Here is a 20,558-nt window from a genome sequence, read left to right as displayed (position 1 = left end):
GCAAACAGCCATCAGCCCCTCATCCAGGTTGGCCAGGCACCCCAGTGGGGACCCCTACCCTGATCCAGGACACCCTTCAGGGCAAACCAGCTGGCCCCCACCCGTGCACCAGGCCTCTATTCTATATAGTAAAAGGGTAATATGCCTCCCAGCACCAGGATCAGCGGAGCCGTGAGGCCTCCCGGCACCGGGATCAGCGTGACAGGGGGCAGCGCCCAAACCCCCTGATCGCCCTGCGGCTCTGTATGTGACAGGGTGCGGCGCCCCAACCCCCTGATTGGCCCTGCTCTGTGTGTGACAGGGTGTGGCGCCCCAACCGCCCCCCCACCAATGGGCCCTGCTCTGTGTGTGACGGGGTAGAGCCATAACCTCCCCATCGGCCCTGCCCTGAGTGTGACAGGGTGCGGTGCCCCAACCCCCTGATCCGCCCTGCTCTGTGTGTGACAGGGCGGTGCCCCAACTACCCTATCGGCCCTACTCTGTGAGTGACGGGGGAGCTCCCCAACCCCCTGATGGGCCCTGCTCTGTGAGTGACAGGGGCCAGCGCCCCAACCCCCTGATTGGCCCTGCTCTGTGTGTGACAGGGGGTGGCGCCGCAACCTCCCCATCGACCCTGCCTTGAGTGTGACGGGGGGATGCCCCAACCTCCCAATCGGCCCGACCCTGAGCGTGACTGAGGGTGGCATCACAACCTCCTGATCTGCCCTGCTCTGTTCATGACAGGGGGCGGCGCCCCAACTCCCCAATTGGCCCTGCTCTGAGCCCGACCAGGGGCTGCACCTAGGGATTGGGCCTGCCCTCTGCCACCCGGGAGCAGGCCTAAGCCAGCAGGTCGTTATCTCCCGAGGGGTCCCAGACTGCGAGAGGGCACAGGCCGGGCTGAGGGACCCCCCCTCCCGAGTGCACAAATTTTTGTGTACTGGGCCTCTAGTATATATATATTTAAGTATGTCTTTATTGATTTCAGAGATGAAGGGAGAGGGAGAGAGATAGATAGAAACATCAATGATGAGAGAGAATCATTGATCGGCTGCCTCCTGCATGCTGCCTACTGGGGATCGAGCCTGCAATCTGGGCATGAGCCCTTGACTGGAATTGAACCTGAGACCCTTAGGCCCAGGCTCTATCCACTGAGCCAAACCAGCTAGGGCCTGTTGATATATTTTAATAAAAAATTGATGTGTGGCCGAAACCGGTTTGGCTCAGTGGATAGAGCGTCGGCCTGTGGACTGAGGGGTCCCAGGTTCGATTCCGGTCAAGGGCATGTACCTGGGTTGTGGGCATATCCCCAGTGGGGGATGTGCAGGAGGCAGCTGATCGATGTTTCTCTCTCATCGATGTTTCTAACTCTCTATCTCTCTCCCTTCCTCTCTAAAAAATCAATAAAATATTAAAAAAAAAATTGATGTGTGACACACAATGTTAAGGAAATCAGTGTAACATAATTACGTGTTTATTTTAACATTAGACAGTGGTTCTCAACCTGTGGGTCGCGACCCCTTTGGCGATTGAACGACCCTTTCACAGGGGTCGCCTAAGACCATCCTGCATATCAGATATTTACATTACGATTCATAACAGTAGCAACATTACAGTTATGAAGTAGCAACGAAAATAATTTTATGGTTGGGTCACAACATGAGGAACTGTATTTAAAGGGCCAGAAGGTTGAGGACCACTGAAGGAGGCTGAGAGCTGCCTCCTAGCTCCACCTCAGTAAGAACTAGGACTTGGGTCACATTGTGGAATGTCTCCAGTTCTCAGTTTTCTCCTCTTTGTCAGGAAAAGATGGGACAACTTGATGATGACATTCCCATTCGGCCTAAGGAATTTCATAATTCTCAATTCTGTGCCTAAACACATTTACTGGCAGTCATGAATGTGGCTTTTCTAACATGACATCAAACATTTGGCATCAAGCAGATAGTCCTGGATGTTTAGAGATATTCTTTATGTTTTCTGATATTTTAGCATCTGATGAGACTGTTTTTCATTGTGTAAAAAAATTAAACTGTGTGCAAGAAGGAAAACTCGTGATTTCTATTTAGCTGAGGATTGTTGCCCTTACATATAGAAATAACTTACTCCCACTGAGGTAACCAAATGAATCTCCCATTTCTTGTGTTTTTATAGCCACAGAATGTCAAAGCTGAGTTAGTAACAGAACTAGAGCTTCTCCTGGGCTATCACCTTATACTCTGAGTACAATGTAGACAAAGTTGATTCCTGGGAAAAGTCTGACATAGCCTGGACTTAAAAGGACAAACCAAGGTCATTTTACAGACATACTATTTCAAAAAGAGATGACCTTATATAAACAGATATGTTGATACAGATTAGGAAATTATTTAGGTATTACTATCCATTCACAAATGCTGATGTAGTCTTACCTGGGAATAATTCTAATGACTGTGGCAGGTAGGGACCTGCCTTGCCTCTTTTCTTGACATCCTGAGTCTTTCTCATTTTTGTCTACATCCATCTCCTTCTTTTTCAAGTTTTGTTGTTGTTTTTTCCAGCGACTGTGGCACTTGCTTTTGGTTTCCTGGTTTTATTCATCCCTGGACCAACAACTTTTTCCAGCTTCCAGGGTGATGAGAGACAGTGGGCAAGGAGCCTGCTATATTCCAAAAGGCAGGATTCGCCTGGCTTGATTCCTGAAATGTTTCCCCCAGCTCCCTCTGAGCGACATGAGGGCAGCAATAGATAAAGCACAGCTGTGTCCCAGTTGCTTCTTCCTTGTTGTGTGCTTGGCTTTATGTTTTGTGTTTGCCTTTGTGGATTTGCCCAACTTTCAAATTAGGACATCCACACAGAGTCCATTTTTTTCTGCTATGGAATATCCTAGAAAAATGAAAAAGAACTGGTAGAAGAGGGGACAACATTTATTTTTTATTCTGATATTGCAGGGGTAAGATATTGACCAGGCAATCCAAAGAAACCAAACACTTCTAATCCAGAGATTTGGATTTGAGCCTGTGTTAACCATGTGACTTTGAACAAGTCAATGAACCTCTCTAAGGAAGAAACATAGTACCTGCCTCATAGAGGTGTAGGTAGAACTAAGTGAAAGAGAGTGGATATACACTTAGTGCCTCGTCCATAGTAAAGCTCTCGGTAGATGTAATTAGTGTTACTGCAAAGTATTAAAACAAATATGGCAGCCATCTAGTTTGACATAGTTACCATGGTCCAACAAAACCCTTGGTGGACGCAAGAGGAAAATCAATGGAAAAAAATTAATTCTGAAATAAGCATAATACATTATGCATGATAATGTTCAGAATTTAAAAGCCACTTGAAGGCAATCATCTAAAAAAGCAGTAGCTGGTTTACAAGATTTCAGCTTCCTGTAGTTTGTAAAAGTGTTTAGGAAGCCGAAACTGGTTTGGCTCAGTGGATAGAGCGTCGGCCTGCGGACTCAAGGGTCCCAGGTTCGATTCCCCGGTGGGAGATGTGCAGGAGGCAGCTGATCGATGTTTCTCTCTCATCGATGTTTCTAACTTTCTATCTCTCTCCCTTCTACTCTGTGAAAAATCAATAAAATATATTAAAAAAAAAAAAGTGTTTAGGAAGCACAAGGGTGCAAAAACAGAACAACTTCTCCCTACTTTTAACCTCTGAAGAAAACAAATACTTTCACATATTGTCTCAATAGCCACTCCTTGGGAAACTTCACAGTAATATAATAGTAATAAAAATAATAATGATGGACTTGGCTGGTGTGGCTCAGTTGGTTGGGCGTCGTCCTGTGCACTAAAAGATTGTCGGTTGATTTCCAGTCAGGTCAAATGCCGAGGTTGGGGGCTCTATCCCCAGTGGGAGGTGATCATATTTTGCTCTCACATTGATGTTTCTCTCCCTCCCTTACTCCCTCTCTCTTTCTCTTTAAAAAATAATTTTTAAAAATGTCTTAAAAAGAATAATGATAGCTTAAAAAAAAAAAGTTAATATTATTGATCTAATACATTACTTTTTCTTGGGGACAAATCGTTATCTCAAGGTTTGAAAGAAATGCAAGTCAAGTTCATGATTCAAATTGCTCACTTCTTTTTCCAGGCCATCCATTTTTGAGCCTTGATTTGAAATGACAGAATGGTAGTTGAGCAGATGATTCGGAAAGTCAAATACAACGTTAATCTCACTTTAGAGTAGAAGTTTGGAATCAGTCCAATCAACTGGATAAACCTGGTGATGATATAAAAAGATTCATTTAGCAAGACCCATGCTAGTTCCACAGGAAAAAACATTGTTCTTTGAAATAGGGTACATGAAGAATCTACTTTCTGATATAAATTGTGATATGGCTCTACAATAAAAGTGGCAAAGACAAGATACTTTACTTGAATGAATGACCTACTCTTATAAAAATGAGAGTAATACCACTTACTTGATGTATTAATATCCACATTCTATAATAAATTCAGTTGTTAAAAAAAATACTGTTACTGTGATTTTAGCTCTTAGTTTCCTGAGAGCTGAAACAAAATCAAAGGAAAGTTCTATTATTTCTCTCATTTTCTGCTGGGAGAGAGCATACCAGAGATTCAGGAATTCCATTTCTCCTACCCTACAACCAGACAAATTCTAATAGTCAATAAGTTACATAACAGACAAAGTTACATAATAGACAATGTCGTCAGCAGTGATTTGTAGAGATTGCCAACACATTCTTCAGATAGCCACTTGAACTAATGATCCTATCTCAAGGCCAGGTGCATGATAAACCATAACTAAAATATGAAAATTATATGTTTACCTTTCATGTAATACCTTTCTTTTAAAAAAAATATATTTTATTGATTTCAGAGCAGAAAGGAGAGGGAGAGAGTGATAGAAACATCAATGATGAGAGAGAATCATTGATTGGCTTCCTCCTGCATGCCCCCTATGGGGGATGGAGCCTGCAACCTGGGCATGTGCCCTTGACCAGAATCAAACTCAGGACCCTTCAGTCCGCAGGCCAACACTCTATCCACTGAGCCACACCAGCTAGGGCCATGTAATACCTTTCTTATCAAGTCTCCTTTGCTCTTTGTCTTCCGTCTCTGCTTTTCTTGTACTTTTGGTCTTTTCCTTCTTTCCACCCTCTGTCTTTGTAGTGACCTCTTGACCTTCTTCTCTTTGCCCCTAACTTTTCCTCTTCCACACCCGAGTGCTGTCTGACGGTAGCTTTGCACAGTGGAATATTCTTCAGATTCCAAGATCTGTAGGATTACTGAATGTGTAAAGTGCTACTTTTCCAGGATTTTAAGTTATTTTCAAATTACTTATATAATTCCCTTTCTCCTTATGTTTTCCTTCATATTGAAATGATAAAGTGTGTTTCCAGCCATTGTGCTTTGAAACCGTGGTGAAAGGTACATGGTAACTGTTCTCATGTAAAGACTCCAAACAGCCAAAGGTGTATGAGAGCTCTCAGTACATACACAGCCTCATTCAGGACGCTTCCCACCCTTGATGTTTCAAGAGTCATCGCCGAAAAAGTTTTTTAAAATAAAGGACAGTATATGGGCTCTGTGGTCAGATGCTTGTTTAGGGGCATGGACAAGGGAGGTGGCCTCCCAGCCTCCGAGGGCTGGCTGTCCCCTCCACTCTAGCTCATTGCTGTCACAAGAGGCTGTGAGAACACTCTCACCAGATCTCGGTTTTTTGTCTGCTTGTTTTTATCAAGAGAAGCTCAAATCTGGATTTTTATGTGCAACTTTCTAATTTTTAAAACACTCTGCCGGCCAAGCAGAACATAGCAAGAACCAAATGCAGCCCCCACAAGGTCTCCCCATGTATGAACCTCCCTGGCTTTGAGAGGCTATCGTCCTAATAAGGGACAAATAGTCATCTCAAGATTTGAAAGAAATGCTGCAAGTATTGGACTTGTAGCAAACTAGACTTTTTCTATATTTTAAGGGTTTTGATTTGAGGTCAGTCAAATGATTGCAATAAGGGTATAATTTACACTTAAAGTAGGTAAAAGTTAGGATCAGGTCACGATTAGGATCAGGTTCCAATTTGTCATCTTGAACAATCAGGGTCAATGCCTGTCTTGTCTTGCCTGCTCTGAACAGGTCTCTCCGGTGCTGGGAAGACGACCATCAGTTTTGCTCTGGAGGAGTACCTGGTCTCCCACGCCATCCCGTGCTACTCCCTCGATGGGGACAACGTCCGTCATGGCCTTAACAAAAACCTTGGATTCTCCGCGGGAGACAGAGAGGAAAATATCCGCCGGATTGCCGAGGTGGCCAAGCTGTTTGCCGACGCCGGTCTGGTCTGCATTACCAGCTTCATTTCTCCTTTCACAAAGGTAAACTGATTTGGTTCCCACACACTGCCAGGAACAGGAGTTGGGAAGAGGGGAGGGTCTGGAGGAATGTTCAACTTCCCATCCTCCTCCCCCCACCCCCCACCCCCGTTCCTTGCTCCCCTCACTTGCTTCCGCATTTCCTCTGTTTAATATTGGTGATAAAGAGAAGTCCTTCGTTTCCAGATGCCAGGGCACCAGACCACAGAAAGCCTTCCACACACACAATTGTAAGGCACACTTGGCCAGAGCTGAAAGGAAGAAAACATTAACCAAGAAAAACTCTAAGGCTCTATCATTTCATTTCTTCCCCAAACTCCGAGGGCTTAGCGCGCTTAAAGGAAACAGCAGTTTCTCCCCAAGCCTCAGGTTCTGTGTGTTTCATTGAAATCACGAGGGGGAGAGGGCCGGCTTGTCTGTGAGCTTCCAATAGGAAGCTCTGTACTTGGAACGCATCCTTCGAATGAAGTGCTCCCACGTGGCCAGCCCTGAACTTTAGCAGAGATTCTTTCCCGGGGCTGTGCTCGGAAAGTCCTCAAGAGAGCTAGCTATGTTCGCTGGAGTGACCTTTCTGGGCTTTCTCTGAAGGAGAAGACTCCCGCCACCTCTGCTGGGCACGGACCCCACTGTTACCTTCCCATGATGTTTTCGGATGAAGAATTTCATGGGGAAACCTCTTCTTATGTTCTTAAGTGAAATTTTCTTTCCAGGATCGCGAGAATGCCCGCAAAATCCATGAATTAGCAGGACTTCCCTTCTTTGAAATATTTATAGATGCGCCACTAAACATTTGTGAAAGCAGAGACGTCAAAGGCCTCTACAAAAAGGCCCGAGCTGGGGAGATCAAAGGTAGGAGAACCAGCTCAGCTGCACCTTTGCCTCCTGCGCCTGTCACCAGTTCTTCCTGGTCTGTCTCCAGAAACCTGTCGGAGGCTTCAGAAGCTGTCTTCTAAAATTGCATATAGCACACACAACTTCTGTCCCACCCTCATTTCTTCAGTATGCCCATGGGCTTATTAAAGCGTGGGTTCATATTGTTAAATAGTTTTTTAATCTTATATATTTTTATCTTTTAGCTTCCACATTGCAACTAATCTTTTTGTTTGGTTGGTTTTTTGTTAATCCTCACTTGAGGATATTTCTCCATTGATTTTTTTTTTTTTTTTTTTTTTTTTTTTTTTTTTTTAGAGAAAGTGGAAGGGAGGAGGAGAGACAGAGAGAGAGAAACATCAATGTGAGAGAGACACATCCATTGGTTTCCTCCCACATAGGCCCTGGGGGCCGGAGGATCGAGCCTGCAACCGAGGTACATGCCCTTGATTGGAATCAAACCCAGGACCCTTCAGTCCAAGGGCCGACACTCTAACCACACTCCAAGGACTGTGGGTTCATATTTTTTAAGAATTGTCACCTCAGTGATGAGCAGTAAAGTTCAGGAAACTAACATGGATGAGTCCGTGTAAGCGTGTTCGTAGGAGTGTGCCTGGGTTTTCCCATCTTCTTTTCATTCTGATCAGCTGCAGGGGGCTTGGACAGCCAGATTTTGTGGCTCATTTGGGACTTTCTCTATTGAAAATGCAGCTGTTCATTTTCTCACATACTGCTAGCGGTCCAGGATGGCTGGGTGACCTTTCCTGTTATAATCTGAATTCTCAGCTTAGCACATTATTCCGACATGTGTTATGTCTTATTGATTAAGAAGATGGTTCTGCTGGGGCAGATGTGATTTCCACCCTCTGCTTCGCAGGATTTACAGGCATTGACTCTGATTATGAGAAACCCGAGACGCCCGAGCTGGTGCTTAAAACCGACTCGTCCTCCGTGAGCGACTGTGTCCAGCAGGTGGTGGAACTTCTGCAAGAGCAGGTGGGTGGCCTGCTTGTCTTTTCTTTGCTTTTAAATTGAATAAGATCAGGAAAGATCATCTACTTACTGAAGCATTCTCTTTCTAGTTCTCATTTCAAATTGTCCCCCATGCTGCTTCATTTCAGAACATTGTACCCCATACTGTAATCAATGGCATCCACGAGCTCTTTGTGCCGGAAAACAAACTGGACCAAGTCCGAGCTGAGGCGGAAGCTCTCCCATCCCTGCCAATCACCAAGGTAAGAGGGTACAGGCTGGCCAAGGGGAATTATGCTTAAGATCATCAGTCATGATCATTCATGTACAGTTACTCTTCTTAATATTCACGGTATGAATAAGGGAAATGCAGTGTTCATAAAGAAAAACGTTTCATCTTGTAAAATGTCTTTTAACCTCTTCTCCAATCAAATCTGTTGCCAAGAATTGCCACAGGGCAGCTGACACAAAGGCAGGCCAGGAAGGTAACTGTTTTCCATAGGACAGTGTTGCTTGATTGTCTTCATCCCTTCAGTTATGCCAAACTGTGTGCAACAGGCAAGAATTGTTGGCAGCTACTGGAAGATTGCTTGTCAGGAACACAAGTGCTTCTTGGGCAATCGAGAAAGAATTTGGGGAAAACAAAAAACAACCCTGAACTGAAGTGATATGAATGCCTCAATCTTTTTCTACTCCGCAAATTCTACTCTTGCCCCATCTGGGAGCATCTGGTCTGAGGAGAGAGGGAGGCAGCTTTAGTTGCATTTATTCTGCTGCCTGGAAGATACAGATGCAACCCCTGTAGACTTTTCTGCACAGACTTGGCCTTTTTATGAATCAGTGTTAGTTGGTCCATACAAGGTGACCATGTTTTCATTGGTATCTTTTCGTTGTCTATTAAAACCTTGTACATTTTTATAAGAGACAGAATACATTGGGAACCTGTTTCAGCTCGTGAAGACTCTATACTCTGATAACTCATGACAAATTTATACAGAACCCCTTAGTCTACAAGATAAATTCTGAACACTCCAATGTTTCAGGCAGATTAGAAACATAATTATAATTACAGTGTGAAATCATAGTTCCAATAACAAAATGGGCTTCAAGGTAAAAAAACACAAAACATAAAGAACTTCAAACAATCTAATGATTAATTTTTTTTAGCCTGAAGAATGACAGGAAAGGTTTCAGAGAAGTGATCCAGGAGCTGGGTTTTAAAGGATGAATAGGAGTTTTCAGGTGGGAAGGAGGCTAAGCCGGAAACCACATATGTGTTTAGACTATACATTGGCTGGTGTTGTTAGTGAATTGGCTCCCAAGCGGGCAGTGGGAAGAGGTGGAAGTGCCTGCATGAGCCCCTTGGGCCGGAGCTTAAAGGGCTTTCAGTATCATGCTAAGAATTTTGGAATTTTATTTTAGAGTCAATGGTTTGCCCAATTCAGTCAACTAAATAGTGCATTTGATGAAAAAAATATAGCCAAGCCAGAATTTGTGTGTGTGTGTTGTTGCGGGGGCGTGGAGAAGAGAATGAATTGTCAATGTTCCACACAGTTGCACACCATAAGGATAGATACAGCCTAAAGTGTTCAAATAAATCATCTCAGTTTGAACTCTTTTCACCACTCTTCTGTAGGAGAGTTCTAGATTCAAATGTATCTGGCCCCAAGATTATGGGTCGGCATTAACACATGGGAACACTAAAAACATAAAAGGTTCTGCCTTCATCTTCCTGTCAACTGAATAAGAAAGGGCTGCCCTGGGGCCAGATGGCTGAACAGCAGAGCTTATGGAAATGTTCACCTGCTTTTCCTGTTTTGCAGCTGGATCTTCAGTGGGTCCAAGTTTTGAGTGAAGGCTGGGCCACGCCCCTCAATGGTTTTATGCGAGAGAAGGAGTACTTGCAGGTTATACACTTCGGCACCCTGCTAGATGGTATGGTTTTTTTGTTTCATTATTATTATTATTATTATTATTTGATATTGTTGTTATTTGGCCAATACAGTGAAATTCCCCAGATCGGAACAAATCTTCTTGATTGGTGTATTCAATGCAACAGCTGATGGACAGATATTAGGAAAGGGGACTTGCACTGGACTCAGAAATCCTACTGTTCATGACCTACTTCTGCCATGTATTCTTGGCTTTGGAAAAGTCACTTAACTCGTTGAAACTTTAGTTTTGCATCATCATTACCCTCCATTATATAAATACAGGTTGATTCTCTAAATAGATTTCTAGATTCTGTACCATTCCGAACACTGATTTTGCTCTTTTCCTCCCATTTGTCAACTTTCCATCTTCACGTGGTTCCCAGAGCTTTTTCAAAACACAATACCAAACCTCTGAACTCCTTTTCTTGCCACTCTTTATTATCAAAGAGAACATCTTTCTCAGAGTCTTCATAGGAGCAAGAGCTGCTAATCCTTGGTTTGTAAATCTTATTGTGAAAACAGATCACTTATGGTGTGTCCAGTTCTATTATGTAGAAGCTCTGTTTTAAGGATTTTTCTGGTTATCCTCAAAGGATTATTGGTTGTTTAAAACCACGGAACTGAAGGTTTTCCTTGCACACAAGCCAAGGGGTGGTTAAGGCTATTTCACCTCCACCGCCCTTTGTTGGCCCCGATACTCAGAGGGCAGCAGACAGGCGGAAGCATTGTCGCCAGATGCTAGGACGCTCTGGGCAACCAGGATGCACTCAGCACACGGTGCTGACCTGCAGGGTACCACTCATCCTCCAGGTGCTCGGTCAAGCCTCCTTCCAACAGCTCCTCTCCTTGGTGTGTGCTAAAGTGTCAATAGGCATGAACTACACTAGGATGGCTTCACCCAGGAAATGCTAACAAGGGCGCATGGAGGCAGCTTTCTGGGCACACGCTGGTGGCTTTTAGAGGACTGATCTGGCCAAGGTCAGAAGCAAGTGTAATTCAGAAAACCTCCAGACCTTTCTATGATCATTTCCTTCCTCAAACTGCCTGAGCTTATCAAATGGTACTTATCTGTTTCAAGACTCTGGGGAATGGCTGATTAAGTGGGAGGGGTGGTGGTAGAGTCACCCTGAATTTGTAATACTGAGCAGGACTCAAACCTTTTAGGAAGAAAACTCAAATCAGATGTTATTTCTTGGGAAAGATGTTCATGTTCTGGGCTTGTGCCTCCGCCTGGGGAATGGGGCATAAAAGCCAGAATCAGAGCCAAAGAAGACTCTGGTCAACATGGGCCCTCACCCCTCACTTCTCTTATCAGCTGTTCCATTATAAGCTGTGGCTGATAATGCCCCCAAACCTGAGACCTTCATTTCTTAGATTCAATAACATTCCAAAAGCACTTGATTTTACGTATAGCTTGCCTTAATAATAATAATGCATACATATCTGTATATTTCACTGTTTGCAAAGCATTTTCTCAGGCATTATTTCATTTGATCCTCTTGAAAGCCCTGGAAGACAGGCAACGATTTTCAGGCTACTTTACAGATGAGGAGACTGACCTCAGGTTAAGTACTTACTGAAGTTCATATATTGGTAATGAGGGGCCCAAGACCAGAGACCAGAATGCCCTGACAGCTGGCCTGCTGCTCTTTCCGACCCCACTGCTCTTCTGAGGTCCTTTCCTATAGAAGCTAGTAGCTCAGGAAGTTGACATTTACCTCCATGTCTTAATTTCAACACATGCTGAGCGCAGGCTGCATCGAGTAACTGCCACTGGACTCGGCCGCCAGCCACGAACGAGAGGCTGACCGTGAGCATATAAACCAGAGCTGTGGCCAGAAGAAAAGTGAGCCACCTTGGAAGTGAGGACCTTATTGCAGACATTGTCCGTAACCTTTGACTAAGATTTGCTCTTTAAAGAAAAATACCAGGGTGATGGGTGTGGTTGCAAGGCCAATGTTAATGGAAATCAGGGTAACTTGGGGTCTAGAACTTCAGGGTGTGGGGACAAAAAGAATCCTGGAGTAGGCAAAATAGTTTGTGTTTTAAGAAGGGGAGGAGGGGGCATTTTTCCTGGGCTTCCTAGATGTTGACGGATTCTTAAAGGAGGCTATGATCCAGAAAGATGAAGAACAGCTAATGCAGAAAATCCGTCTGGGTAATTTCAGCCAAATCTCTCTCCCTCCCCCTCACACCATTTCAGTTTCCTTTCATGGTGCTCTTCAATCTGCAAAACACGTTGCTTTTCTTTTTCTTATTTGGTTCTTACTACCACAAGGTGGGTGAAGCACCTGTTGCTCTCACTTCCCAGGTAATACAGGTGCCTATCTCTCCCCTCCCCCAAGCCCACCAGTCTGGGGAGACAAAAGAGGTCACTCTCCATTAATACTTGAATCCCACTAGTTCTCTACTCCTCCCTGCTCATAGAGAAATCCAGGTTCTTTGCAAAGCCTCCCCCAGTGTTTGTGGAAATTCTCAAAGGGTGTTGCCTGTGCTCCAGAGTCAGGCCCCCGGCCATACGCCAGTTGCCATGTGGGTCTGTGCACCCACAAAGGTGCAGATCCTCCCATTCACTCTAGCCACTGCTGTCCTTGTACCCAAGTGGGAAAAAGAATGTTCCCTTCCCCTGTGTTGACCTCACTTGAGGTCGCTCTAGAAGGTTGCTTGAGACCCACAGTGTTATAGGACTGAGTGAGACGACTCTTGTGATCTTACACCTCCCTTAATTCTCCTGTGGCTGCCACCAAGGCTATATTGGGTAAGGGGATAAGACCAGGTGTCATGCTGTTTCCATAATCCTTACCTGCTTCCAGCCTGTAGGGCCTATTTCTGGGACTCTTGCAAGACTCCTTTCTGCCCCATGGGAATTCTCTGCTGGCTCCACCATCTACCCCTGCAACCCGAAACCACTGGACATACCCTGGGTATAATCAGGGTTCAAAATGCCTCATGCCCTTCAGGAGTCTCCTCAATGCCTATGGATATCAATTAATAAAAACAGAGACCAAGGATATAATGTGATGCCCACTTCTACCAAAGTAGAGATGGAATATCATCTAATCTAATAATAGACAAACATGGTAATTGACCGTACCTTTGCTACGCTTCCCATAGGCTAATCAGATATGCAAATTAGCCACCAACAAAGATGGCAGCTAATTTGCATATGCAGGCACCAAGCAATGGAGCTAAGCCCACTGGCCCCTGGCAGAAGCAGCGAGTGAAGGCCGGCGTGGCAAGCGAAGAGTGAAGCCAGCTGTGCTGGCTCCGCCCCTGGGGCCCGAGCGGGTGAGCAAAGAGCTAAGCCAGGGGTGGGCAAACTTTTTGACTCGAGGGCCACAATGGGTTCTTAAACTGGACCGGAGGGCCGGAACAAAAGCATGGATGGAGTGTTTGTGTGAACTAATATAAATTCAAAGTAAACATCATTACATAAAAGGGTACGGTCTTTTTTTTCAATAGTTTTATTCATTTCAAATGGGCCGGATCTGGCCCGCGGGCCATAGTTTTCCCACGGCTGAAGCGCAAAGCCTGCCGTGCCAGCTCCGCCTCTGGGGCCCGAGCAGCAAGCAAAGAGTGAAGCCCACCGTGACAGCCCCTCCCAGCGAAGAGTGAAGGCCTGGGTTCTGGGTGCCAGAGGAAAACTGGTGCCAGTAGCCAGTGGAAGGGGCCCCTAAGGGGGCCCAGAGTGCAAGAGGACACAGGGCAGGCTGAGGGACCCACCCGAGTGCACAAATTTTTGTGTACCGGGCCTCTAGTAGTGGATAAGAGTGTAAGCTATGGAGCCAAACTGTCTGGGTTCATGTGCCCTTGATTCACTATGAACCTGGGAAAATTAAAAATTAAACGCTCTGGGTCTCAGTCTCCTCATCTGTAAAACAGATACTAATATCAGCACCTACTTCACGGGGGTGTTGAAAGTTTAAAGGAATGCCTGGTCTAATAGTAAATGTTTTTATACATCAACAAACCTCCATGGCGTGCAAGTAAAGGAACTTGAACTCTTGAAGAGAACAAGGCTTATCTCTAGGCATGTCCGTTTGAAGTAGCACACAAAAAAGTTCATCAGCTATCCAACAAATATTTATTAAGTGTTCTCATATGCCAAGGTTTGGTCTGGCTGCTGGAGATAGAGTGTTAATGAAGACAGGTATGAGCTAGGTGGGACAGACAGTACAGCTCATTGTCCGAACCTGGTCCGGCAGGTTCTTCCCTCCACGTGAGTGGTTGTCAAACATTAAAAAAAAAAAACAAACAAACACACACACACACAAAACAACAACAGATAACCAGCCCCGCTGGCCTGGCTCAGTGGTTGAGCGTCCACCTATGAACCAGGAGGTCACGGTTTGATTCCCAGTCAGGGCATGTGCCCGGGTTGTAGGCTTGATCCCCAGTGTAGGATGGTGTGTAGGAGGCAGCCTATCAGTGCTTCTATCTCATCAATGTTTCTCTTTCCCTCTCCCTCTCTGAAATCAATAAAAATATTTTTTTGAAAACCCAGATAACTGTATTTCAGTGAAATCTGAGGCAATCTGTACAACATATGAAAATAGAGCTGCTCCTGTGGGAGGGGCAGACTCAGCCACCCTTCTACCTGGACAGCCACCCTGGAGGCATCTGAGGAAGCCAGTTGCAGCCTTGCCCTGTACCACATCGTGACAGTCTCCTGGCAGAGCCTGGCTTGATGGCTTCTGGACTAAGTAGACAGAATCAAATTCCAAAAAATGGTTAACATTTACATGTTAGAAGGTTGGGAAAGATACGATTCATATAGATATCATTTAATTTTAACCAATTCATGAAAATTTGAGTCACCACCATCGAAAATAATTTCTATAGACAAAGAATTACAAAATTCTTAATCGCCTACAGTCTGTAGGCAATAATTCTTTTATTCTGACATTTTTTCAGTTTTAATTTCTCAAAGATTCACATTTTTTCCCTAAATTAAAAAAGGATTAGCTCAGTCTAATTTTTTTAGTGTTTCTAATATTTATATAATGAGTTACTCCCTATTGTCCTCAAAGATCTACTTTCATGTCATTGTATTATTTCATTTTATTTCTCACTGGAAATATAAAGTTTGGGGGTTGTTAAGTCTAAATTTAAAAATGGCATTACAAGTTTTTGTTCTTGACTGGCAACCCTGGGTTGGGTCAAATCATGGCAGCGTTGTGAGACTCGATCATTTAAAAGTAAGTCTTCCGGGACTCTGAGTTTCCAAGGCAGGGCTTAAGGGCTTTCCTTCTATCTGTCAGCATTTATTCAGCACTTAATGTGGTCTGACTGGCTTTTGACATAAGACATCACACTTAATCCAGATAACACCGCTGTGAAGATGTGCATATGAGGAAATGGGTACTGGAAAGGTCAACTCGCTTGAAGTCTCTAATCAAACCCAGGTTATCCCGGCCCGAGCATTTGTGCTTATTCCACAGAGCATGTTTTCATGTGCTCTAACCATCTAGGATTCTAGGACGCTCTCGAGCCGTTTGCTTCTGTAGCTTCTCCCAAAGCCTTGTGTGGAACCATATGCAATAGTTACACCATCACATATTTGCAAGAGACAACTTCTTTCTGTAGTTGGAAGAGCTATTGACGTGTTAAGATTATTTTAGAACAGGTAATCATCTAAAATAATGCTTTTGAAATGTATTGAATAATATCCAGTACAAATCTGGTTTCACCAGGTTTTTGCTGACATTACAGTCACTATATTTTAAAATAGGAATAGCAAAGTATATTTGTGTGTTATATGTGTGAAGTTTTAATAGGAATTTGTTCCTTATTGCTTTAAGATTACTTTGGTGCAGAGCTGAAAACATGTTTCTTAAGTGTGTTTATATTTTTCTAGGCATGGTCCTTTCTGGTATGCACTTTAACTTTCCAAGTAGTTAAATTATTATATGTAGATTTATTATATTGATTAGAAATGGTTGAGAACCTAACTAAAAAAAAAAAAAAAATCCAAATGAACCAGTTGGAATTGCTAACAGTCCATGATCCAACCAGTTATAATAGAATAACGCTACATTCTTCTGTTGACTGGAGTCCAAAGAACAGGAAAGTTCTGGATCAGATGCAGCTGTTGTTTATAATGTTGTAGTTGGCTGACAAAAGTAAACTCATTTCTAAATTGTTGCACATTTTGTTTCTGAGATTTTAAAAGATTTTATGATCCTTTCCGCTAGTTACTTCTACTGAAGGTTGATCCTCTATTTAGTTTCACAAATCTGGAAATAGCACTTACAAAACATTTGTAATTGCTGAAGGATAAGTCAATTCTAGATGCCATTTAAAGTGGATGCACCTGGTTGGATTGTGAATGCTCGTACTTCACTTGTTTGTGATGTGTGATGATGCACGAATTCAATGGCAAGCTGATGATTGACAGGTATAGAACTGGGAATAAACACACACTTGCTGTAAGCTTCTGCACTGTTCCAGAATGGAAAGGTAAAATTCTGAAGATGTCCTTTATCATTGGCATTGTTTTCCATCACTGTTTTTTTTTTTTTTCTTTAAAAAGCCTAGGTAAGCAATAAAAAGTAGTTTAGTTTCTTTCCCCTAGAAACATCCCCAAACAACCAAAAAGATTGTTAAAACGAAAGACCTGCAAGGTTAAAACAAAAGGCTTGCAAATTATTTAAAGCAAAAGCAAAATCATTCCACCGAACATGAAGTGATGTTCGTGGCCACAAAACCACAAGACTCTTTTCTAAAGTGATATATATCACAATAAAATGCCCAAAGCAGTCCCCACTGGACAAGAAGGAAAGAGGCTGAAAGCCCGAATCACTGTTTGAAACGATGGGGGACGTTTCCGCACAGAGTTCCATTGTTGGCTACGTTTTTGTATTAGCAAAGTAGATAGAGGGGATGATAGGGAAACCACCTCGAATCTGCCTGCGCCTGTCCGGGGTTGTCGCCGTGGGTGTATGAGACCAGTTGGCACTTTACTCGGTAGAACTTCTTCCCGTGACATACCACAGATGAGCTCTCTTTATCTTGGCACTCTTGTCAGGGAGTGCTGATTTCTCGGTTTGGATTTTCACTCAAAGCCAAGATACAGGTGGGCCAGAGGCGACACAGGGCAGGAACCTCGTGGACCTAAGGAGGAGATGGCAACAGGAAAGCAGAGTATTCCTTGGATTTCAACCCAGAATAATTGAGGGGAGACACCACCTCAGAACTGGGCTTCCTCCAGCATCCTGCCCATCTTTTGCTTTGCATTTGTTTTACTTCATTTTGATCAAGTTCCTCTTTATAAGCAGTGTGGTCAGTCATCCACATTCCACAGAAGGTTTCTGACAAGGTCATCAGTAACCTTGAAGGTGTTTGAAAGGGCGAGGGCTACGCCCTCCATCTTGCCCCGAATCCTCCATTTTTGGGCAGAGCCATGTGCTCAGCAAAGAGCTCCTTTCCGGTAGAAGCCCAAGCCTCTGCTAGCCACACCTAGGATTTCTTTAAACTGACCAATGATAATCAAGGGACATGCGTGCCATAGATATGACCACATCCTGTGTAACGAGACACCGACTTGCGCCTGGCCAATCGGCAGGGCCCACAGTCCCCTCTCCTCCCCTTACTCCACCCCCCTATAAAAGTCCTCTTCCCACCGGGCTAGCCCTCTCTCTGCCACTTGGCTTGCCGTGCGTCGGTGAGTGTGGTCAGGGAGCCGAACTAGTTCAAATAAAGACTCTTTTGCTTTTGCATCGGACTCGGCTGGCTCCCTGGTGGGCTTTTGGGGATCTTGAAATCTGGGCATAACAGTGTTAACCTCTCTCTTGTTTTCTCAATTAGACTATGCAGTGGATTTAACTATCTTTCACCATAAACCTCTGCTGCTGATACAGTGCTTTACAATATGCCTCCTCCCAGCAACCCAGGGAAAACCATATTATTTATTATCCCTACTTTCAAGTGAGGAAATTGAGCACAGAGGTGAATGGCACAGGTAGTCAAGGGGAGAATGCATGACTGAGTTTAGTGTTCTCTGCACAGGGCTTGGCCTGCTCTTACTGCCTCTGAACTTTGAAACAGGGGAGTTATTTGAATGACAAAACCCATTACTTTCTCTGCACAGTGTCTTCTTTTTGGTTTACAAGGGTTTGAAGAGCAGGTTACAGGATTTTATGATAGGGTTTCTTTATTGCTGGCAGTTGCTATCTATATTCTGTGACATTCTTTACATTCTAGTAACTTCTGGAGAGAATTTAATAGGAGTAAAGTGAGATGCCTGGAGACTTTGGTTTCATAGCTGCTAGAGGGAGTGTTTGGCTCCTCAAAACAGAACTCAGATCTCAGCTCTTTAACTCTGTCGGAGGCATTCTGAATGTTGGCTTTTGAAAGTTAGGTTCAAAAGACTTCATTCATCTATGGTGCATTTCCTCAAATCCATAAGTAACTGCATTTGTTTTCTCTGGAGTTCAATGTTTTCTTTATTCGCCTTCCTTTCCTTTCCTTCTGAGTCTTGAACTTTGGAACTCCCCACAGATCTCCCTAATGTTCTTTCGTTAGGGCTCCATTTTCTTCCCTGTAAGTACAACAGAGAGACTGACACATTCGCTAGGATGTTTGAGCACCATTACAAATGGAGAAAAACAGTTGTGTGATTTCTCTTGAATTAATTAGCTGGCTTCATTAAAACCGATGTTTTCAGGGTGCCAAACAGTATCCTTTTAAAAAGCCCCAAACTGAGAAACGTCAATGTTTTTCTCTCTCTCTCCCTCTCCCTTCCTCTCTCTCTCAAAAATCAATAAACAGTAAAAATAACAGAATGTGTTAAACATAAGGAAACTTTAAGAAGTGACTCCATCATCATTAGTTATGCGGTTATTATGCTGAGCTGTAATGTAATGGTGCCCTGAGGACTGGGAGACCATTAGGATTATTGGCCTCAGATTAAAGAAACCCCCGCCCCCCTCCCCCCCATGACTCTGTATTTTTTGTTTCTGTATAAATTTGGTTTTTCCAGAGAAAAAGGAGGGAGGGAGGGAGGAGGGAGGACAGGAATCGGGGAGAGGAAGAGACAGAGATTTATTTTAAGGCAGTGGTTCTCAACCTTGGCTGCACATTAGAATCACCTGGGAATCTTTCTAAAATCCTGATTTTTGGGCCTCATCCTCCGGAAATTCTGTTTCTTTGTTATGGGATGGGGCCACAACATTAGTAACAAAGAAACAGAATTTCCAGAGGATGAGGCCCACAAATCAGGATTTTAGAAAGATTCCCAGGTGATTGTAATGTGCAGCCAAGGTTGAGAACCACTGTTTTAAGGACTCAATTATGGCAGTTGTGGCGGTTTGGCTAGTCCAAAATCTGCAGGGTAGGCTGGCAGGCGGTAGACCCAGGGAAGAGTTACAGTTCAAGCCCAAAGGCAGTCTGTCTGCATTATAGGATTGTATACCTGAAACCTATATAATTTTATTAACCAGTGTCACCCCAGTAAATTCAATTTTTTAAAAAGGCAGTCTGCTGGCAGAATTTCCTCTTCTTAGGAGGTCTAACTTTTTCTATTAAAGCCTTCAACTGATTGGATGAGGCCCACCACATTATGGAGGGTAATCTGCTTTCCTCAAAGTCTACTGACTTAAAATGTTCATCTCATCTAAAAATACCTTTAGAGAAATGTTTTTGAAATCTAGAAGAATGTTTGCCCAAATATCTGGATACTGTGGCCTAGCAAGTTAACACATAAAATGAACTATCACCATTTCTATCTGTTTTTATATAGTTTTCCTGTCTCTTCCTTAATGGTCAAGCTATCATATGACATTTCTTGCAGCTGAAAATGTAAATTTTCTGAACACCACATTCCACATCTTCCACTTTGCTGTGTCATATGCTAAGAAGCCAGTAGCCCAGGTTTCTTAATTACCTTTTAAAGTAAGAGACTCATCAAGATGAGAGGCGCTCACTCTCCAAACAAAGGGCATGAGCTTTAGTAAATAAACTGGATGTTGTTTCTCACCCTTCCCTGTTCTTTTGACTGATGGTTCTCAATTGTGGTTGAGCCAGCAAGACTGGTGGTTTCCAGGTGAGTCTTTTCAAAACCGTTTAAGGGTGATGCTGCCCCTGGGCCACAGTAAACAAACAACATCAAGAGGACTGCTTGTTTGGGGGTTCTGCTCACTAATATTAAATGTCTGGTGTGTGTGTTTTTTTCTTTTTCTTTTTCAATTCAATGTGTTAGCAGTGCAATTAAAGTCTAAATAGATAATGAGACTTGCCAGATGTTGTGACAAGGTTCATTTCCAAGGAAGACTAGAGGGGTCTTTTTGTGTGTCTTTTTTTGTTTGTTTAATTAGGGTTTTAAAGACTTTAAGCTCCCTAGTGTGTTGAGGTCAGGCCTGAGCTTTAAAACGGGGACCCAGAAGGGAGACACGCCTCCCTGGTCCCTTAAATTACGGAGACAACCTCCACGATCTGAAACTCAGCCCACTTTTCACAAGTGCCCACCTCCTGCTTTGAGAAGCCCC

General features: G+C 43.7%; 1 protein-coding gene across 1 annotated transcript in view; it reads left to right on the top strand.

The window, feature by feature from the left end:
* Nucleotides 1-20,558, top strand: part of PAPSS2 (3'-phosphoadenosine 5'-phosphosulfate synthase 2) — a 73,589-nt gene that overhangs the window by 40,670 nt on the left and 12,361 nt on the right. The window contains exons 3-7 of the mRNA XM_036336714.1: nucleotides 6,066-6,301; nucleotides 7,009-7,147; nucleotides 8,046-8,164; nucleotides 8,290-8,403; nucleotides 9,964-10,075. Coding sequence (XP_036192607.1) covers nucleotides 6,066-6,301; nucleotides 7,009-7,147; nucleotides 8,046-8,164; nucleotides 8,290-8,403; nucleotides 9,964-10,075 — 720 coding nt within the window. The remainder of the gene's footprint in view (nucleotides 1-6,065; nucleotides 6,302-7,008; nucleotides 7,148-8,045; nucleotides 8,165-8,289; nucleotides 8,404-9,963; nucleotides 10,076-20,558) is intronic.

This window comes from Myotis myotis, unplaced genomic scaffold (assembly GCF_014108235.1).
Source record: "Myotis myotis isolate mMyoMyo1 unplaced genomic scaffold, mMyoMyo1.p scaffold_m19_p_15, whole genome shotgun sequence".
Lineage (NCBI taxonomy): Eukaryota > Metazoa > Chordata > Mammalia > Chiroptera > Vespertilionidae > Myotis > Myotis myotis.
The sequence above is the reverse complement of the archived record's forward strand: the minus strand, read 5'-3'. Positions and strand labels throughout refer to the sequence as shown.